The 19,282-nt window shown below is 45.7% G+C and overlaps 1 protein-coding gene across 3 annotated transcripts in view; it reads right to left on the minus strand.

Moving 5' to 3' along the window:
• Window positions 1-19,282, minus strand: part of PCDH7 (protocadherin 7) — a 646,786-nt gene that overhangs the window by 530,489 nt on the left and 97,015 nt on the right. Inside the window, exon 2 of one of the 3 annotated variants that reach the window (XM_054999688.1) lies at window positions 14,690-17,145. The exons of the other annotated variants lie outside the window; for them this stretch is intronic. Within the exon in view, the coding sequence (XP_054855663.1) occupies window positions 17,068-17,145 (78 nt within the window). The 3' untranslated portion in view covers window positions 14,690-17,067. Of the gene's footprint in view, window positions 1-14,689; window positions 17,146-19,282 lie in introns of those variants that run through there. 3 annotated transcript variants of the gene reach the window in all.

Consider the following 19,282-nt stretch of genomic DNA (forward strand, 5'->3'; position numbering starts at 1 on the left):
CTTAGGGCCAGCTTGATTTCTGAAGAGGAATTCAGCTGTTTGGTGGTGTAGGTTTAGGTTCACAAAAATAAATAGAGCCATTTAAAAAGAGATTTCTGACCATATCCAGGAACAGAGCCACAAAAACAAAGATCTAGAACAGGTAGATAGGTTTTGAAATGAACACTTTTGGCTAGGTGCTTCGGGGTGTGTTTAAAAACTTAAGAGCTAGTAGTTAGTGTAGGTTCAAGGAGCGGAACAGAATGAGTGACATTCTCATGAGGGGAGGGGGGTGCTGTGGCTATCCCCCCATCTGAGCAGAGGATGCCCTCCCCTGCATTGCTGCCGTTCACCAGTGTGACTTCTGGTGACAGCAAGAGGGTTCGCAAGGCCCTCTTTCCTGAGGCAGCTGCTGGAGGGCCACCCACAACCCAGGTGTTAGAGGCAGGAGCTGGCACTGGGCGGAGGCCTGCTGCTGAGGCTCCACCTTCTCCAGCTGTTGAAACCCAGCAACTGGAGGAGGGACAGCATGAGCTGTCTCCTGGGATAGACATGGGGCACGTGACTTTTCCATCCTTCACGCTCACCCCAGGGACACATAGGATGTTGGAGGAACTGCAGGAGGAACCCTCCCTTGTTTTCTCTGAGGCCAGCAGCAGGGCACTAGTGTGCCCAAAAAGAGGATCCAAAAGGTGAGCAGGTGCATCATGCGCCATATCATTAAGACGATTGTCTTTGATGGCCAACCATTCTCCCTAGTGGATCACCTCAACTTTCAGGAACTACTCCAGGATCTTGCTCTCTGGTATGCGATCCCTGCTCGCACAACGTTGAGCAGGACCGTGGTGCTCTAGTTTTACAGGGCTGCCAGGGACCACGTGAATCACAGTTGTCCCATGTTGCCAGGAGAACTGTGCACTTTATGTACAACATCTGGACCTGCTCTACTGTGCAGCATGCGTGCCTGTGACTTACCGCTCACTGGTGGCAACCCTTGAACCTTCAGGGTGCGGGTGGGCTGCCTAGTGTTAGGCAGGGATGGAAGAGAGGCCGCCGGGCCGGCTACTGCAAGGCTTTGCTCCATGCCAAGGTCCTTGATGAGGTGCACATGGTGGAGAACATCACAGCCACCTTGAGGAGGGAGCTGGAAGACTGGGTAGGCCAGGGCGACTTCACCATGGGATGCATGGTGATGAATGGTGGCTAAAACATGAAGGCAGCTGCAATGCTGGTGGACCAAGAGTGCATTTACTATGCAGCCCACAAACTTCACCTCGTGGTGAAGTCTGCACTTGGTTTGGGCTCCCCCAGGGAACACCAGGACCCCACAACTCATGAGCTCCAGTGTCTCCTGCAGAAATATCGGAGACTCACGAGTCACTTCTCGTGCAGCATGAAGTCCACTCATGAACTGCGCCAGAAGCAGGGCAGGTGTGCTGAAGCATCGCCTGATATCTGATGTTTGCACTCACTGGAATTCCACCTGTGCCATGCTGGAGCACTTGGTGGAGAAGCAGGCTGCCCTCGAGGTGTGGCACTTGGAGAGCAACATTTGGAGGCAGGTGAGTTCAGCCGAGAGGATTGGCTCACCATCTCCCAGACAGTGGAGGTCCTGAAGCCTTTCAAGGACTTCACTGTGGTGGTCTTATCTGACATGGTGACCCTGCGTCTGGTCATTCCTCTGATGTACATGCTCCAGAGTTTAATGGCTTCCTTTGTGGAGCCAGATGCACCATGTGCAGACTTGGTTCCAGGAGTGCACATGCTCGTGAAAAGGCTGCAGCAGGGCATAGCTGCCAAGCTAAAGTCTCTCACAGAGCAGGAGTTGTACATGCGGCTGGAGGAGGGTTGTACAACCCGCGCATTAAGGGCACTTTCGCCAAGAGGGACAGGAACCTCACAAGCACCACAGATGCCCTCTGTCTGCGGGTGAGGTGTAGGCAGGTAAAGAGGGGCTGCCTGTCATCAGAGGGACCCTGCGGGTCCCTGTCGCACCCCTTCTGAACAGGCTCATCCTGCGGCCACCACCAGGATGTCCATGGAGATGGAGATGTTCTGGCGGCCCCTTGGCCCCTCTGGGATAGTAAGTCATATGAGAAAGGAATCGTGTGAGAAGGGAAAGAAAATGCCCCCCACCCCAGGCTCCTGGAAAGCTGGGAGCATGGTCCCCATTGAAAATAACAGCAGAATCGGGCAAACCGAATCGGAACACCAAATCACCCTGGCACTGTACACCCCTAACTTTGGTTACAGCAACAATGTTTTCTCACAGAGTTCCCTTTCACAACTGAGGTTTCATGACATTAGTGCAAGCTTTCCTTTCACAAAAGAACTGGGGTCCTCCTCAGAACCAAGCCCCCTTTAGACACTGGGCAGGAATTCTTCTTCACTTTAGAAGATATAAGAGTAACTGATCTCCAGAGATCCATGCCCCTGGACACAACACAGCTTCAGAGGGTGGACTGCGTGGCACAACATACCTGCTAAGCTCCCTGCTCCCAACTCTGTCTTCCCCAGGCTCTGCCCCCTAATTTCCAAGAATTCCCAACTTAGAGTTGTCATTCCTAACCAATTTCCTTTTTGTACACCAGATTAATAGAAATTTGATCAACACAGTACAAACAAGCACCATTTTAAAGTAGTGAGAGTTGAGCCACTTAGGCCCAACTCAGCTGCTTGCCACAATCATCAGAGTGTGTATAATCAAGGCACTGGCCAGAAAGATTAATGATCCCACAGAATCGTCACATGGGGCCTGAAACAGCTGGTGTGAGGTAGGAAGGGAAACTCAGTTCTCTACCCTGGTGTTCCACTGGCTACGCCAACAAGAATATTCACAGCGTGCCTGCCTACCCATTTTGTGTGTGCTAAAAATTAGAGAACTGAAATTTGAAAAGCAGAAGGAACAGTGTGATTTATTAAAGCCCAGGACATTCTGAGCAGATTCAGCCTTGGGAGTAGTCATAAAAACAAATATATAACCAACTCAGTATATTACATAAAAACAGGAAGTTTAGTGTTTTACATTTAGAGGTATATTTCAAATCTGTTTATTTTAAATATAGTATATGAAATATTTTATGCATTTGACCCTGAACAGTTTACTCAGAAGATCTACCAGCATAATAAGCTGAAATGCTTTGTTTTGAAGTTCCTCCATTCTTCTGTTCATTGGATTGGTGTCTTCCATTCTTTTGTAAAAATTCACTGAAAATGAATGCCACTCTCCATGGTAGGATTCACTGGTACACTAAGCAAAGGATGGTTGAGCTGTTTAGATTAGAATGAATGTGGGTGTGAGGCATCAAGATTGCACCTGGTGACCTCACCCTGACCTCCACAGGTTCACAATCATTTCCAGACAAACTCCGTGTGACTACAAACTCTCTACATAATCTCCATATTGGAAAAAAATCAATATACCTCATTCTTTATGTGGTCACCTATGCGGATATTTATATCCAGAGACTAGAGTCATGAACAGACAAGACAGATCTTTCTACAAACCTGAAAAATGCCTCAGGTTTGCAGAAATATCAGTAATACATTTTAAAAAAGCATTGGAAGGTTAACCTCCCTCCCATAGAAGCAGCATCCGTAGCTTTAAGAAATGAATGTCCTCAGTTGCCATTGCTAGGCAACCACAACAGTATTGTCAGCTTTCAAGCGTTTGTTTCTGGTTGCGTCCAGGAGGATTCATAAGAGCCCAGCCCACCAGTAATCATCAGGCAACTTGCTACTATGTGACTTGCATGACTCACCCAGGCCTGGCTGCTTGCTGCTGTTCACCATCCCATGAACCTCAACATGGTATAGTGGTTAAGAGTTTCTGAATAGACCCAGGTTCAAATCTCTACTATGCCATGGAAGCTCATTGGGTGACCTTGGCCAGTCCTACGTCCTCAGTCTAATTTATGTCACAGGATTATCATGACATAAAATGAAGGAGAGAAGAATGATGTGTGCCATTTTGGCTACTCATTGTTGAGAAAGGTGGGGCATAAATGAAGTAAATAAATAATAAGTATAGCTGAAGATGAAGGCAGATGAAAAGTTGGTGGGTGAGTGGGAAGGAGAGAAGGGAGTTGGGAAAGGTGAAGATATAGGGGTTGACAAGAGGAGGTAAAGAGGAAATAGTGTGGGGAAGGGGCTATAGAAGAAAATAAGGTGCCCCCCGCAAGTCATGGCAGGCTCTCCATCATCCAACTGGGCCTGACCCAGCAATTGACACTGCACAACTGGGCTACAGGTTTCCTGGGTAGAGGCTGCCAGAGGAAGAGAGGATGGAAAGCTAAAGATGGGGGAGGGGAGCAATGAAGGTAGGTTGTCTGGTGACTGGGAAGGAGAGAAGGAAGCAGGAAAAGGGAGGAGGCTGTGAGGACTTTCAGGGAGGAAAAGAGAAAATAGTGTGTGGAGGGGAATAAAATACTTCTTGCAAGTCCTTGCAAGCCCCCTGTGTGTTACAGCTAATTCTGAACAATGGCCCCAGAGTGTGGATCAAAAATACACACAACAGCACCATGTACAGGTAGGGAGTGTTTTCCTACAAGCATGGAGGAAGCCCCAGGCTTGCAGAAAAATATGAAATGTAAAAAAAAAGTTTCTAAAAAATCGTAGAAGCAGTGCCTGCCTCTTTAAGAAAAGAATGACACCCACATCTCACAAGGCCATGGGATGGATCTAGATTAAAATGTTCACTAATGGAAGGCACTTCCGTTGGCGGAACAAAACTTTTCCGCCTCCTTCTGCAGCCTATGGATTGCCCTGAAATGCTGCCAGTGGGGCATGGAAGACCTTCAGGAATGGCATGCCTGGCAAAACAAGGCTGCAGCAGGAAGGGGGAACTAACAAAAACAGAAAAGAGCCCAGTGGCACCTTTGAGACTAACCAACTTTACTGTAGCAGGAGCTTTCGAGAATCACAGCTCTCTTCGTCAGATGCAGAACTGTGATTCTTGAAAGCTTCTGCTACAGTAAAGTTGGTTAGTCTCAAAGGTGCCACTGGACTCTTTTCTATTTTTGCTACTACAGACTAACTCCTCTGGACCTATATGACCATGGAGAACTAACAGAAATTCAACCTCCCCTTAAGTTAGCAGAAAATTTAGCTTGGATCCAACCCTGTGTGGTGAGCTCTCAGTGGCCATTTGGGGGCCACCTTGAAATCAAGGATTTCAAGCCTCGGTTAGGGTCAATTTAGATGTGCAGGTTTTTAAAGAGTTGGATCCAGGTTCTCCAGACCCAATTTGGGTTCCCTACAGCCACACAGCAGCATTGGGAAATGGCTGTTAAGAAATGAAGGAGAGGCCAAACGGCCTCAGCAAAGCGGGGGGGGGGGGGTGTCCCTGTTTTTACTGTTCCATGTGCACCGGATACTTCTTATGGAGCAGCAAAAACAGAGGAAACCCCCCCCCCCTCAATATTTTGGGAAATGGGTTGAAGGGGGAGACAGGAGTTCTTCAACCCATTTTCAACCCCTACAGTGATGTTCCCAACTCTTTAAAAACCTGCACACCTAGTTTGACCCTTAATGCCTAGGAAGAAGGGGAACAGAGAGATTCAAAATAGCTAAAGGATAGGAGGAGGGAGGTAAAGGTGAAAGAGGGATCCGCAAAAAAGGTAAACGGGGAAAGCTGAGGATGGGGGGAGGACTGAAAAAGGTAGGTGGGTACCTTCTTCTGTTTCCTCTTCCCCATTTCAAGTTTTCCTGTTTTGCTGATTATGCTGCTCCACTTTTACCTTTCCACTTTTACCTTTCTCTTCGTATCTTTTAACTTCTTGAGAAACCCCCCCCCCCTTTTTTTTGCAATATAAAAAAGTGCATGGGTGTGAGAGGAGGGCAGGGGAGAGGCTGTTGGAAGTGTAAGGGGGAGGCAAAGCAGAACACCAAGAGGCTTCCCCCCCCCCCATGTAAGCCTCTCACACACAAACCACAATTTTGTATTCTGGGCATGAGCGCAGTTATCAGAACGAGGCCACTGTTGTGCTGCACCTATGAAGTCCCATGTGAAGGCTCTGCAGGCTGGGGACCACTGAGGTAACCTAGCAGGGCTTCTTTGACTGCTGTTTGCTGATTAATTTTGTAATCCAATTTTGTTTCATTATTTGTTGTATGCAACAGACTGCTTTATTCCATGTAGCATGCTGGTTTTTTGAGCTTCTCTCGAGTTTTGCCCTCCAATATCTTCCCTCTCTGTTTACCTCAAGTGTATCCCCCCCCCACCCCTTGAGTGGTTTCCCTGCCTCTTTTCACAACAACCTTCCAAGTTAGGTTAAGGCTGGGGTGGAAGGGCCCTCTCAAGGGCTCCCTCGCTGTGCTTGGGAAGTATTTGAACCCCGGGCCTCTCAAGTCCTTCCACCTCTCCCTTCCTCTCCCACATTCTTAGTATCTTATTACCCTGTTTATTTCAACCAACACAAGAGCTTTATTGTTGTTCTCCATTTTGTTCTCACAACTAAGGATCTCATTCCCCCAGTGGGGGTGAGGGATTCCCCACTCCCACTGTTCACCTCCCACCGCTTACCTGGCCAGTGGGTTGAAATGGGGGGAAGGGGCCTCCCAGGCACACTGCCAGAGTAGCACAACAATGTCACTGATGTCATTATGCACTTCGCAGCAGGCCAATACGGGCCCCAAACAGGGCAAATCGGGCCTCTTTGGGGCCTAAATCAGCTCACTGGGACACACGCACACCCCAGCCTTGTGCCATGACATCACTTCCCAGAAGTGACATCATCACACTGATGCGGGACCACATGCGCAAGGACCTTCCCAAGAGCAACAGGGGACCTGACAACCCTACTCACAACAGTCCTCTGAGGTAGGTTAGGCTGAGGGAAGATGACTGGCCCCATGTTGCTGGCAGACCTTCCTGGCTTTCCCCCCTTTCTCTCCTTTTATTTAAAGAGGAAAAGGTCTCTGTCATCCCCAGCCAGCGCAAGCGGGATCCATATATCCAGGGCCGGCTCCAACATCGCTGGCGCCTGAGGCGGCTTAAGGCTGTTGCTGTGCGTGCACGCCAGACTGCGTGATGACATCACTGCATGTGACCTCATCACAAAGGGCTGGTGCGTGCACGGGAGGCCTTCCAGCCCTCCCATTCAGTTGCTCTGTGGGCCAGGCGCAGCCGGCCGCCCTGGCCACAGAGCAACTGAACGGGAGGCTGCCCGCTCAACTGCCCCATGCTGCCGCCGCCAGCATGCGCTCCTGGCCAGGCGCAGCAGCTGCGGGCCAGGCACGGCAGACGGCCCTCCGGCTCAGATGCTCCACGCGCTGCCCCGGCTGCCTGCCACACCTGGCCCGCAGCTGTGTGCCAGCGGTGGTGGCAGGCGCACAGAGCAACTGAGTTCCGTGGCACATGCCCCCGCCCCCGGGCCAGTGCCCCCTCCGGTGCCTTGGCACCCGAGGCAGCTGCCGGCCCGGCCTCAATGGGTGGGCCAGCCCTGCATATATCCGTCTGTCCCTCCACGAGTTGCATGCCTTTGCACATGTGTGATTTGGAACATTAAGCTATTAGCTGTCTCTGGTGCCTGCCCCAACATAATGACATTTCTGTCAGTTCTAGCCTTTGTCACAGTTGAGTTCTACAGCAGCCCTGGTTCACGTCATTCTCCTCTCTTCCATTTCATCCTCATAGCTACCTTTTGAGGTAGGTTACGTGGTGAAAATGTGACTGGCCCAAGGTCACCCAGCAAGTTTTCATGGCAGAATGTGGATTCAAACCTTTGCCCCCCCCCCAGTCGGAATAAAAGACAGAAACTGTGCTGGGATATAAAACAGGGCCACTTTATTAATTAACACAATATAACATAAGCTGTCATTGCGGCAAGGGATCTAACTGCGGTACAGGTCAAGCCCTGGGGTCCCCACCGGACCTCCGCCTTGACCTGTCTGGGTGACCCCCGCTGCCCCGGGGGTGTTCCATCCAATGGATGGCTGGGACCCAGCGGCCAGGCAAGTGGTTTACCTTCCAAGCACCAACCCCCACTAGCCATTGAGCCTGGGGGCGGCCTTGTCAGGGTTCCCCACCAGGCAGTCTGCCCTCGCAGCTGGCAGCCGTACAGCCTCACCAGCTGCTCCTGACAGACCCCCAATTCCCGCCTAATGGGAATGTGCCAAGGGGGTCACCGGCCCGCTCAATTTATCCTACCTGCAAATGGCCGAACTATTTACAAATCAACCACACCACCAAATTAAATGTCTCCCAGCAGTACAAGGTAGGCGAAAAACAACTCCCCTGTCGTGCCAATTAGGGAAGAAGAAAAAATTCCTACCTGGCCCTGAAAACCAGCGACCGGCTAAATCCTGCACTGCAACCAGGGAGAGGTGGGTGGGACGAGCGCACATGCAGCGACTGAAGGAAGCCTAGAAGCGGAGCAAGCTAATATGCCTAAAACTCCGCCCCCAGGCCAATGCCCGGATGGGCGGGAAAGTGTGGGCTGTCTCTTCCCTTCCGGAGCGGCAAACCCGGCCCCCAGTCTGAGCAGCTTTGCTGCAGACTGGGAAGGGGCCGCATTATTGCATGCTCAGTTGATTGCATGTTCTGCTCTGATCCGTTGTTTGACTTGTGTAGCCCACCTTAATGAGGTAAATAAATTTAAATGACTCCTCCTGGATCTTGTCTGACTGGGGATATCTCCCTGAGGAAGGGATAAATGCACTCTGACCTTTCTTTGCAAGGGCGAGCATCTCTCCTCAAAGGAAATGGGCATCGCGATCACGGATGAGAGGTGGGAAAGGCGAGCAAATCACTCCTGCACCACAGCTTCGTAGGGTTGTCCCAAACAGTTCTTTGTTCAGTGGTTTGAGATGAGAGTTGGGTATAGGTCATAGGAAATGTGCATATCTAGGATGAATGGAAAATCTCTTCTAAATGACTCTTTATACTAACAAGGAATTTCATTTCCCCTTAAAGGATCAGCCAGTATTCCAAGGGATACTTTACACAATCATTTTACTATGGCACACAAACAGTCCTGTCTTTCCTTATGCACACAACTGAGTAGATGTAACAATGACCATTTGGGACTACCTGGCTCAAATTATATATCCACACAAACATACACCTGTAAAAACTGGGGCTACTCACATAAAGGATTCAATATCTTGTACCAATTGACCATTGCGAGAATACACATTGAGAAAGGTGAGGCACAGAATCCCCTTATTCCCTTTCCTATTTAACAATATCAAAGGAAAAGCAGAATTTCACTTGTCACAAACAAGCTTTTGCTTGCTCACATCTTATGGAGGGTAGGGGAGCGGCAAAGACATTATACAACAATAAACCAGCAGTAGGAGGCAAGGAGGACAGAAACTCAGGTTGAAGAAAAATCTCTCATCTCTCTGTTGTAATGTGTGAAATTCATACTGTTCTGCAAGTTGGAGAAAATATATATCTTCCTTCATTTGGTTTCCCACTGTTTCTCTGACCTTTCCCTACTGGAGTGGTAGCAGGAGACAAAAAGCAAAGTCATTTTATTCCTTGTGAGACACTTGGCTGCTAAACAGTGGGCACTGCAATGAATAGCCCTTTCTCAATATCTTTCACGATCCCATTGCTAGCAATGATTTCTGAGCAGAAAATTGATAATGGAGAAACAGAGGGAAAAAGACATAATCTCAGATGAAGATCTCAAATGTAGAGGTGCACACTGAGGAACAACTCTCCATTTTTTAAATGATGCTGATGAGTTTTATGGGAACACTGTGCAGTCGCCTTGCACAGTCAGGCCACTGTTCCACGTAGTTGAGTAGTGGTTACTCCATTGGACTTCAGCCTTTATAGACCTGGCCCACACCTGAGAGGTTCTGTGTTGTACCTGAGGTTCACAATCCAGAGGTTGGATCACTGGTCCATCCGGCTCTCCCAGCTCTTATGCAGGGGCTTTCCTCAGCCCTATGACCTGAAACGAGGGTTGCTGGGTCCTTATACCCTCCTTCTGGGAGGCGGCAGGACCTGCCACTGAACTTGTGCCTCATCCATGTCATTTTTCAGGTGTGTGCCAAGTGTGTAGTGCCTGGCGCTAGGTGATGACACCACTTAAGGAAGCCCAAAACCTCCCACCGGTCTCAAACCACCAGGAGACTGCCCGCAACTGGCGGGCACCTGGGAGCCCTACCTCTTTTATTCTCTTTTATTATTACAGCACTTAGCCAGTACGTTAACCATAAAATTTAAGTGCACATTTTACAACCATTTGAAACATGAAGCATATAAGTATATACAATTTAAAAACATAATTTCCTAATATCTATCAAAATTTGTAAAAACCAGGAAGTCAGCATAGTTCTAAGCAAGCAACCGAAATGGAGGCCTACACTCTAATGGGCTTTAACGACCAGAGCACAAAATTTCGCTATCTGGTGTAATGCAGTAAAATCTGAGTTTGACAGCAGTTTCTCTAATTTTTTCTTATCCGAATGTTCTGAGATACCATCCAGAAAGGGAATAATAAATCTCATACGTGCTTCCTTATAGAAAGGGGGGAGCCCTACCTGAAACCCACTTAACTGGAGATACTGGGGTTGTATCTAGGCAAAGCACAAGCTGAATTGTGTGGATAGGGCATTACATTGTTAACACTATGGTTCAAATGTTCATATTTACCTACATCATCTCAAGGGCAATACATGCCATTAGTCTTATGTTAGTGTCAATGAAACCATGCTACCCATTAGATTTTCTCTTCCTTCTGTCTATTATTTTATTGTTATCTTGCTTGAATAGTAACTTGTGGCACATTATGGGTAGATGGATTGATGAGCAGGTAACATCAATCTTTTCATCAACTTCAACATACTAAAGAAATGCTTTTTCAGAAGTGCAAATTCATTTGTTGGATAGGTGTCAAAACACAACAGGAAATTACGGTAGGTAGAGTACTCAAATGTACCTCAGCTATACAAGACCCAATGAGATACAACGACATCCCTTCTGGGAGGGATGTCACTGTGCTGGCCACAGAGTGCTTCTGCACTTCATTGGGGGTGGATTCTCAAAGCGCGCAAAGAGCGAACTCCCGGTAAGTCCCGGGGCCCCCTTACACTGCCAGGAGGGTATAGGGACCTGAGAAGCCTGTCTCTTGGCCATGTACTGTGACCCTTACAGCTCTGGGTTATGTGTTTCTTTTCTTTCTTGTTCACTTTAAGAAGGAAACCTTTGTTTGCCTGTCAGGTTACCTCTTTACCCCTCAGCTCTCAGTCCAGTCTTGGGTATGCAGGCCCAGATCCTATCCCTTAGAATCCTCACAGCTTTGAGGAGCCCCTCCCAGCAGAAACAAGCAACAGCACACAACAGGATGCAAAGGCAATAATTCATTTGCTAAGAAGTGAACAGCAGACTTCTTATAATGTTGTGCTTTCCCATTTGGGTCGTTTTGAAAGAGAGTCAGGGACGAGGAACTGCCACGACTTATATGCAAGTGAAGCTTATCTAGGAGCAACGTGCAAGCTTGCTCTTTCTTCTCTCTTTGTGGCTTTCAGGAGTCCCAGCAGAAAACTTGACAGAAAACTCTCAGATCCCCACTCTAAGATCATGTTAGTTGCTCTAATATAAGCTACTCTCTACCCTTGCACATTAACAGATAAATACGTACATGTTAAGTTATATAACTTTTATTGCAATGATGCAGGTCTTCCACCAATCATAGAAGACCTGCAGGACTGCCCTTGAACAATTCCATCACTAAGATGTAAAAATTTAAATTTTTAATGGCATTTGATATTTATATTTCTGTTATCTGCCCTAAGCCTGCGAAAGCAGGGAGGGTGGAATATAAATGTAATAAATTAAATTAAATTAAATTAAAATTATAAGTAGTTCAGGGAAAGCACCAATTACTGTGTAGTGAGGTCACACCAGCACGTTTGACCCTATTAGACCCTATTAGAGTGGAACAAACGGAGGCCCTACCCTTGCTTTTTATCAGAGGACCATCAATCTCCACAATGATAGACATTCACTTGGGGCCTTTTAGAAGATAAAGCCCACATACTGGTCACTCTTAATGAAGCACCTTTGGGGCCATTTCTGAATGGTTGTTAACCTGTTTTGTTGCCCTGTTGATTTTTGGTAAAGTTTGCCTTACTAACATCTAACCTGCACGTTTGGCTACATACTTTCTTGGTAGTTCACAGGAAAAGGAATTCTAGAAGGATGTGATCATTTCTTCCTAAGGTTCCCACACCTTTACCCCATCAACCAACTCTTTCTTGAACTGTTTTGATTCCCCACCGTCGCAGTAGAGCAGGCAGGAAATTGCATGACAAGGCAAAATGATGTGGGTGGGGTCAGTCACAAAGTCAGTTGCAAAACATTTTGTATTTGTTTGATGAAGCTCATGAAGCCCACATTTGAGCCTAGATGTACATCTTGAATAATCTCTCCTGTTCATGTTCAGAGACGGGAATTGTTAGGTTGTTATAAAATAGATTAATTCAATAAAGGAAGCCATGGCCTTTAGCTTGCAAGCCCCAAACAAGGTTGTTTTGGAGGTCATAAATTCTTAGAGCCGCCATAAGTCAGAAGTGACTTGAGGGCACATAACTCAAAATACACACGCAGGCCAGGGTTCAAAGGCAATCACCAAACATAGGGTTCACTTGTGGGCCCTACAGTCAGGAGACATTCTTGGAGAAGAATGCAGATGGATCCTGGATAAAACAGTCAGCTCCTTCCCTTCTGATCTTTTATTCTGACATTTTATTCTGACATTATTCTGACATTAATGTAGACTTTATCCAAACAACCCAGTTAAATACATTCAATGTGTATATAGCATATGACTGTATGTACAAACCACTCTGGTTCAAGTTCAAATTACAACGAGGCTTAATAAATCAATTCAAATACCATTGACGGGTTTCTTATTAACCAGTTCAGATATACTGCAGCAATATCTAGGGGAAAGGGACCGTTATTTTGATGCCTCCTTGTAAGCATCACAAGGATAAATCCCACCACTATACAATGACTTTGTTAAGCTTGTTCTGAAGCAAAGGCTTAAATATCCTGTCCCATGAATGATGCCAAACACCATCCAGTCACAAGCTGACATGCACTCGGCAGGTTTAATCAATCCCAGCCAAAATGAGAGGACCAGAGTTTCCTAATCCCAAATTCTCAAATACATATTATGAACACTGTGACTGGCCCCACAGCTGACCTACAGTTCATCGCAATGGTGGTGTGTAATCCACATGGGAAGTCAATAGATCAGATCTGCATTGTATTGCTTTAGAGAGATATCAGTGTTTTGAAGGAGGAACATGGTAAGAATTAAACAAATGCAGTACAATAATGGAATGGAATGGATAATGGATTGGACGCAATCACCTTTTCCACTCAATCTCACCTGATTCCCCTCCTTTTTTATTTAATAAATTTATTAATTAACTAGAAAAAAATATACAAAATATACAAAACTCTAATTCACATAATATCATAAAGATTTAAAATTGAAAAGTTACTGATTCCCCTCCTTACTACAACCCAAGTTCTAGGGGAACTAAAAGACTCAGGAGTGGAAAATTTCCTCATTTTAGCTAAATTTTTAGTTCAGGCCATGGGAATTCAGGCAACTTATAAGCAGGGCTCATTTCGAGGGGGAACGTGCTGGAACACAGTTCCAGCAGTTCCCCAAAGAGGTCACATGTCAGGTGGCCCCGCACACCTGACTCTCGGCCATTTTGGGCCCATTTCAGCCAGGATTGGGGCTGAAACGACCCGGATTGGGCCTCTGATGGATGGTGGATCACTCTCCCCCTCAGCAGCTGCCTAATCCTGACCATTTTGGGCCCCTTTGCGGCCATTTTCAGCCCCTTTTTGCCATTTTGCGCCCAATTTTGGCCCTGAATGGCCAGGATTGGGGCCAAAACAGCCAGGATAGGTGATGTCAGGGGGTGTGGCATATGCAAATCAGTTATGCTAATGACACACTTCCGGTGATGGCAAGGGGCATGGCATATGCTGATGAGTTATGCTAATGAGTTATGCTAATGAGTCCCTCCAGCTCTTTTTCTACAAAATGACCCCTGCTTATAAGAAATCACCCCTTGTGGTTTGTGAAGTAACTTTCTCTGGCCTGAATTCTTACTTTCTTCCTCATATTCTCAGTTACTACTTAAGACCTATAGGTCAGAGAAGTAGAGGAAGGAAGGAAGGAAGGAACCCAAGTTCCACATGGCTTGTTTCCCATGCAGGTCCCACGATCCCGGGCATAGACTTTTGGTAGTCAAAGGGGACCCCATCCTCCTTTTCACTAATGGAAAAAGCTGGTTGCATCTAATCCAAAATATAGTTTGGTTCTGCATTCTGAAACTCACACATCTGCTTTTGTGGATAAGAGTCCCAGACAACACACAATGTTATATGTACAAAGGCAGATACAAAGGCAATGTTATATGTAAATAGGCAGATTTCACACATCCCTAGGCTAAAACACATTGGTGTTTATTGTAGGCAGTCACTATTGAGGTTCATGTGAACTCCATTGGAAAGAGACCTCAAAAAAAAAAAGTAGACAAAATGACAATATATAAAAAAACCCCACAGCTTTTTTCCTTTCTCTATTGCCAGCAATCTAATTTTCTTTCCAATTGTATCCATACAGACTAGAGTACTTTAATCACCTTTGCTGTATGTGTTTCTGTTTCAATGTATTCTCAACCAAAAGTTCAAGGCTAAGCAAACAAAATACAAACATAAAAATGAAGGAATAGATTTTTTTTATTTTTAATTTCACTTATTGATTTTGCTGACAGAAAAAATCAATACAGTAGAAGTGTACAGACTCTGGAGTTAGAGAAGAGATTCTTAATACAATAAAGAGTTCAAGACTTCTACCATATCATAGATTCCATCACCTGAGAATGATCATCAAAAATTAGCCAGATCACCAAATTAAAAAAAAAGAAGTAAGCAGTGGTGTGCGACTTAATCCAAAGGGGAAAATGCATAGCAATCAGACAGAAGGTATGAGCCAGCCAAAGTTAAGCACATTCAAGTCCCAGTAATTAAGCTCATGCTTTAATTTCTCCCACTGAAATCAGTGAAACTTTAACAGTGCAATCCTTAGGGGAGGGGCAGTGCGTCAGTGCCAGGGGGGCATTTCGCTGCTTGGCATGCAGAAGCGCCCAGGTTCGGTCCCCAGCACCTCCAGTTAGAAGGACCAGGGAGCAGGTGATGTGAAAGACCTCCACCTGTGACCCTGGAGAGCTGCTGCCAGTCAAAGCAGGCAATACTGACCTTGAAAGACCAACGGGCTGAATCAACATAAGGCAACTTCATGCGTCCTAACTAAGTTACACCCTTCTAAGTCCATTGAAGTAAACTGGCTTTGAAGGGCATAACGCTGGTCAGGATTTCACTTTAAGTTGTTTAACTTTGGCAAAATCATGCATCAGAAGAGTGCATCTTCAGCTCTGTGTTTTGACTATCAGAAAAGGCATACTGGAAAGGCAAGTAATTTTATAGGTATACAGTTTATTAATAAACGCAATGTAACGTCTTCATATAAATATAGCAGATATAAACCAGCAATCTGAAGAAACTAAATTCACGGCATACAGGAAATCAAAAAGTAAAACAGCTGGAGGGGAGGGAGATCTGAAACATTCATTAATACTTAAATACTCCTGCTTCTCTCCAAGATGATGGAATAGACTGATATGAATGAGAATTATTGGGAAACAGAATAATCAGCCTCCCCCCATCATCTCATAAATCAACATTTCTAACTCTTATAACATTTGTTAAAATATAGTCTTTAATCTCATGGCTACAAAAAAAATATAGTCTTTGAATTATTATCACAATAGTAAGAGTAAGAAGGGCCAGAAATTCAAAGAGGACACCCATCTCATGTGGATTTCCCTTTATTAAATTCACCCCACCCCAACCCCGCTGCCTTTTGCAAAGTAGTTTCAATTGGGACGGGCATTTTTATTCCCTAATTGCTAATTCTGTAACTCCATAAACAAGCCAAGACTCAGCAATAACAAATTCCAAAGTATATTTTTCTGTATCTGCATCTCTAAGTGATGGGATTGCTTCTGACTTTTCAGAATCGCTTCTGAGGTATACAAACCATTTTCTTTGTTGATCTAGCACATGCTCACAGGACCTTTTCTTTTTAAAAAATAATCTACATATAGGGTTGCCAGGTGTCTAGTTTCCCCCCAGACATACAAGTGTCTGGTATTTTTGTGCATGGGAGAGGAGGGGCTTCCTGCCGGCCTACAGGCACCAGCAACAGTGCCAGCAGGCCTTCCTGTGCCACCTCTGCCCCCTTCCCCTGCTTCCAGCCCACTCACCCGTCCGAGGGCCAGCAGAGCGCCCAGCAGGCCCATCCTCCTTCTGTGTGCTGGGGACGCGGCCGACAGGCATCCCCGGCCACTGGGCTGGCCATGACATCACTTTGCAGAAGTGATGTCATCACACTGGAGTCAGAAAGAGGAACACTTGTGTGAATGTCGGGGGGGGGCATCTGTTTTTTGGGGGGAGGCCATCTGGCAACCCTATCTACATAGCACAGCCATTTTCTTACTGCAAGCACTTGAAACTCATCTTTGTCCTTCAGTCCCTCCCCAGGTACCAATAGAAGAACTACTCTGATAGAAATCCTTAGCCAGCAGTCCAGTCTTCTCAGAGGCAAACTGGTGGGTAGGGAAAACACCTCTTGTTCTCCAATGCACAGTCCTACATAAGAGGGCATGCGATTCTGTTCAGCCGCAGTTGGCCAATTCCTTTGACAAAACCGTTCTCACATCCCTTTGGCTCTCCTGAATCAATTCATTGCTTGTCCCAAATACACCATCATCCCAAGAGGTAATAAGAACTTCTGATTTGAGCATTTGTTTTTGTATGTATGTTTTTTGGTAAAATAATATTAATAATATGATTCAGAAGTCTGTTTGAAAAATGGGTGGGGGTTTTGTGTGTGTGTGTGTGTGTGTGTTAACGTCTTTTGAGCTTTTCAGTGACCCTGCCTCTTGGGAATTGATTTCTTAGTATGACATTATTAAACAGAGGTCACATGTTTGTTTTTGATCCAACATACACAAGTTGGAGCTTCATTCATAAATATTTCACTTACGAGCACATACATTCATTTTACACGACTCCTCATTGTGACCAGAGGGCTGCGTAGTCTGCACTGTATCCACCTACAAAAAATACAAAAATATAGGTCTGCTTACCGGGATGTGAGTAGGGTTTAGCTAATCTAGTCCTATCACATGGGTTTCATTCTTTTTTTTAAAAAAAGAGAGAAATTAATATCTCCACACCTCAATTCCAATCACACTCGTAAGATTCAAACGTACATAGTTATAACATTGCATGAATTTCAAGTTTTAAAATGAGAACAGAAAATAGAGCCCAAGGACAGGGTTAACTGAATTACAAACCATCAAATATGTAATAAATTGTGCCTCCTTTTTCTTTGGGTGGTTTTATTATTATTGTTGAATTCCCCTGAATTTCTCAATTAGTTCTCAAAAATGTAGCTTTCCTTTCCTGAAAGGCAAAATAAATTTTGTGGTAGTAATCTAAATAAGCAAAATCTTAACACAGGTACAAAGATAGTCTTGTAAAATGTATGACAGGTATCAATTTCTTTTATGAGCTAGACAAAAAAAGATTAGTAGCTGCCACTGAAACAGGAAACCCTGAGTCGCCTCCTCATCCTTTCCCCATGTGATGCCTAGTAAAATAAATGCATGCTGTGGAGTTGTTAAGATTGTTGTTAGGGGTTGCCAGCCACAGCAGGCAACCCTCAGGAGGAACTTGGGGTGGGGACATATGTCCTGGCAAATGACAGTACATACAGCAAAAACTGGAAGTGATGTCGTTATTTTGAGGATGATGCTCTAGGATTCACCCAGAACACTAGTTTTGGATGAATTCTACAGCGTTACCCCCGACATAATGGTGTAGGCATCCCATTCCCCAGGTGGGGGCAGGGAATACCCCGCTCGCAGCTTCCTCCCCCCACACACACTTACCTGCCAGTGTGTGTGTGGGGGGGGGGAGATATGGGGAATGGGTCTGGGAGCTCTGGAGTGTGCTCTTGTGTGCTCCAAAGAAGTTCCTTGTTGTGCCAAGAATAACATCATTCTCAGTGTGACAAGGAAGTCCTCTGGAGCACGCACAAGGTAAGTTCCCCACACTTCCCCCCCAACCCCCCATCTCCCAGTTTGGGCCCTGACCTGACAATCCTATAAAGTGTCATTTTGGGTTTCTGCCAGAAGTGTTGTCATGCACTAGTGCAGTGTCCATGTGTCCCCATTTTTCCCATTATTCTCCTGCTAGCCTTGGAAGTGCTGGCCAGAAATATGGGTTAAATGGTATGTCACTGGCCTGCCTATGTGTTGTAGAGTTACCTAACTGCTATGAGAGGCAGCTAATGAAATAGGGTAGGAGCCAGAGAGAGTTGTAAAGTAATGAATTCATGTCACATGTTGTGCTTCACCACAGGAAAGAGGAGGAGATGCAGGTCATTTAGTTCTAACCATTACTTCCAACCTTAATCTGATTGGTTCCATGCCACACTGAGGCCCAAGCTATACATTGCAATGTAGATCTGTGACTGCCTCTAGTGAACACGTCATTTAAAGCACCTGATGTGGCCCAAAGGATCCCTTGAGATTGGACCTGAGGAAGGGAAGTTAACACATTCCTTCCATACAGTTTTCTTGGCCAAAACCAGCCCTCTGAACAGCTATTAGGCCCAGTAATGGGAAGAGGGAAAAGATACAATATGGCTTTGATCATGGAAGAAATGGGGTGGGGTATTAACCTCCCTCTTCCCCAGCTAGCATCCTGATCCATATAATCTACCACCCCAGTAGCTTTTTGAGGTTAAATTACATTTTGGGGGATCCGATCATGAATCCCCAATGTAAGCTGTTGCAGAACGATTTGGGTCTTGAGGGCATGGGACCATTCCCATATTGTGTTTATATTAGCTGTACACCAAAATGTCTCAAGCGCATATCTAAAAATATAAAGCATGGATGTAAGAAACTTGTGTATCGTACAGCAGTATTGATCAGTGATCCTAGACTGATCTTCTATATTAAGCAGCAAACCCATACACTGTGTTTAAATGGCTCTGATTCTTAGAAGGCAGCCGAGTACAAAAAACAGTCTCCTCAAACTTCGGCATCAAAAGAAAAAATTAAAAAAAGAAAATGTTAACGGATCAACCAGCTATAAGTAGAGAGTTTTATAAATTTTATGCTAAATTATATCAAAGGGTGGATGTGAACACTGTCGATCGATATTTGGACAAAATTAATT

The sequence above is a fragment of the Eublepharis macularius genome, chromosome 15 (genome assembly GCF_028583425.1).
Source record: "Eublepharis macularius isolate TG4126 chromosome 15, MPM_Emac_v1.0, whole genome shotgun sequence".
Taxonomy (NCBI): domain Eukaryota; kingdom Metazoa; phylum Chordata; class Lepidosauria; order Squamata; family Eublepharidae; genus Eublepharis; species Eublepharis macularius.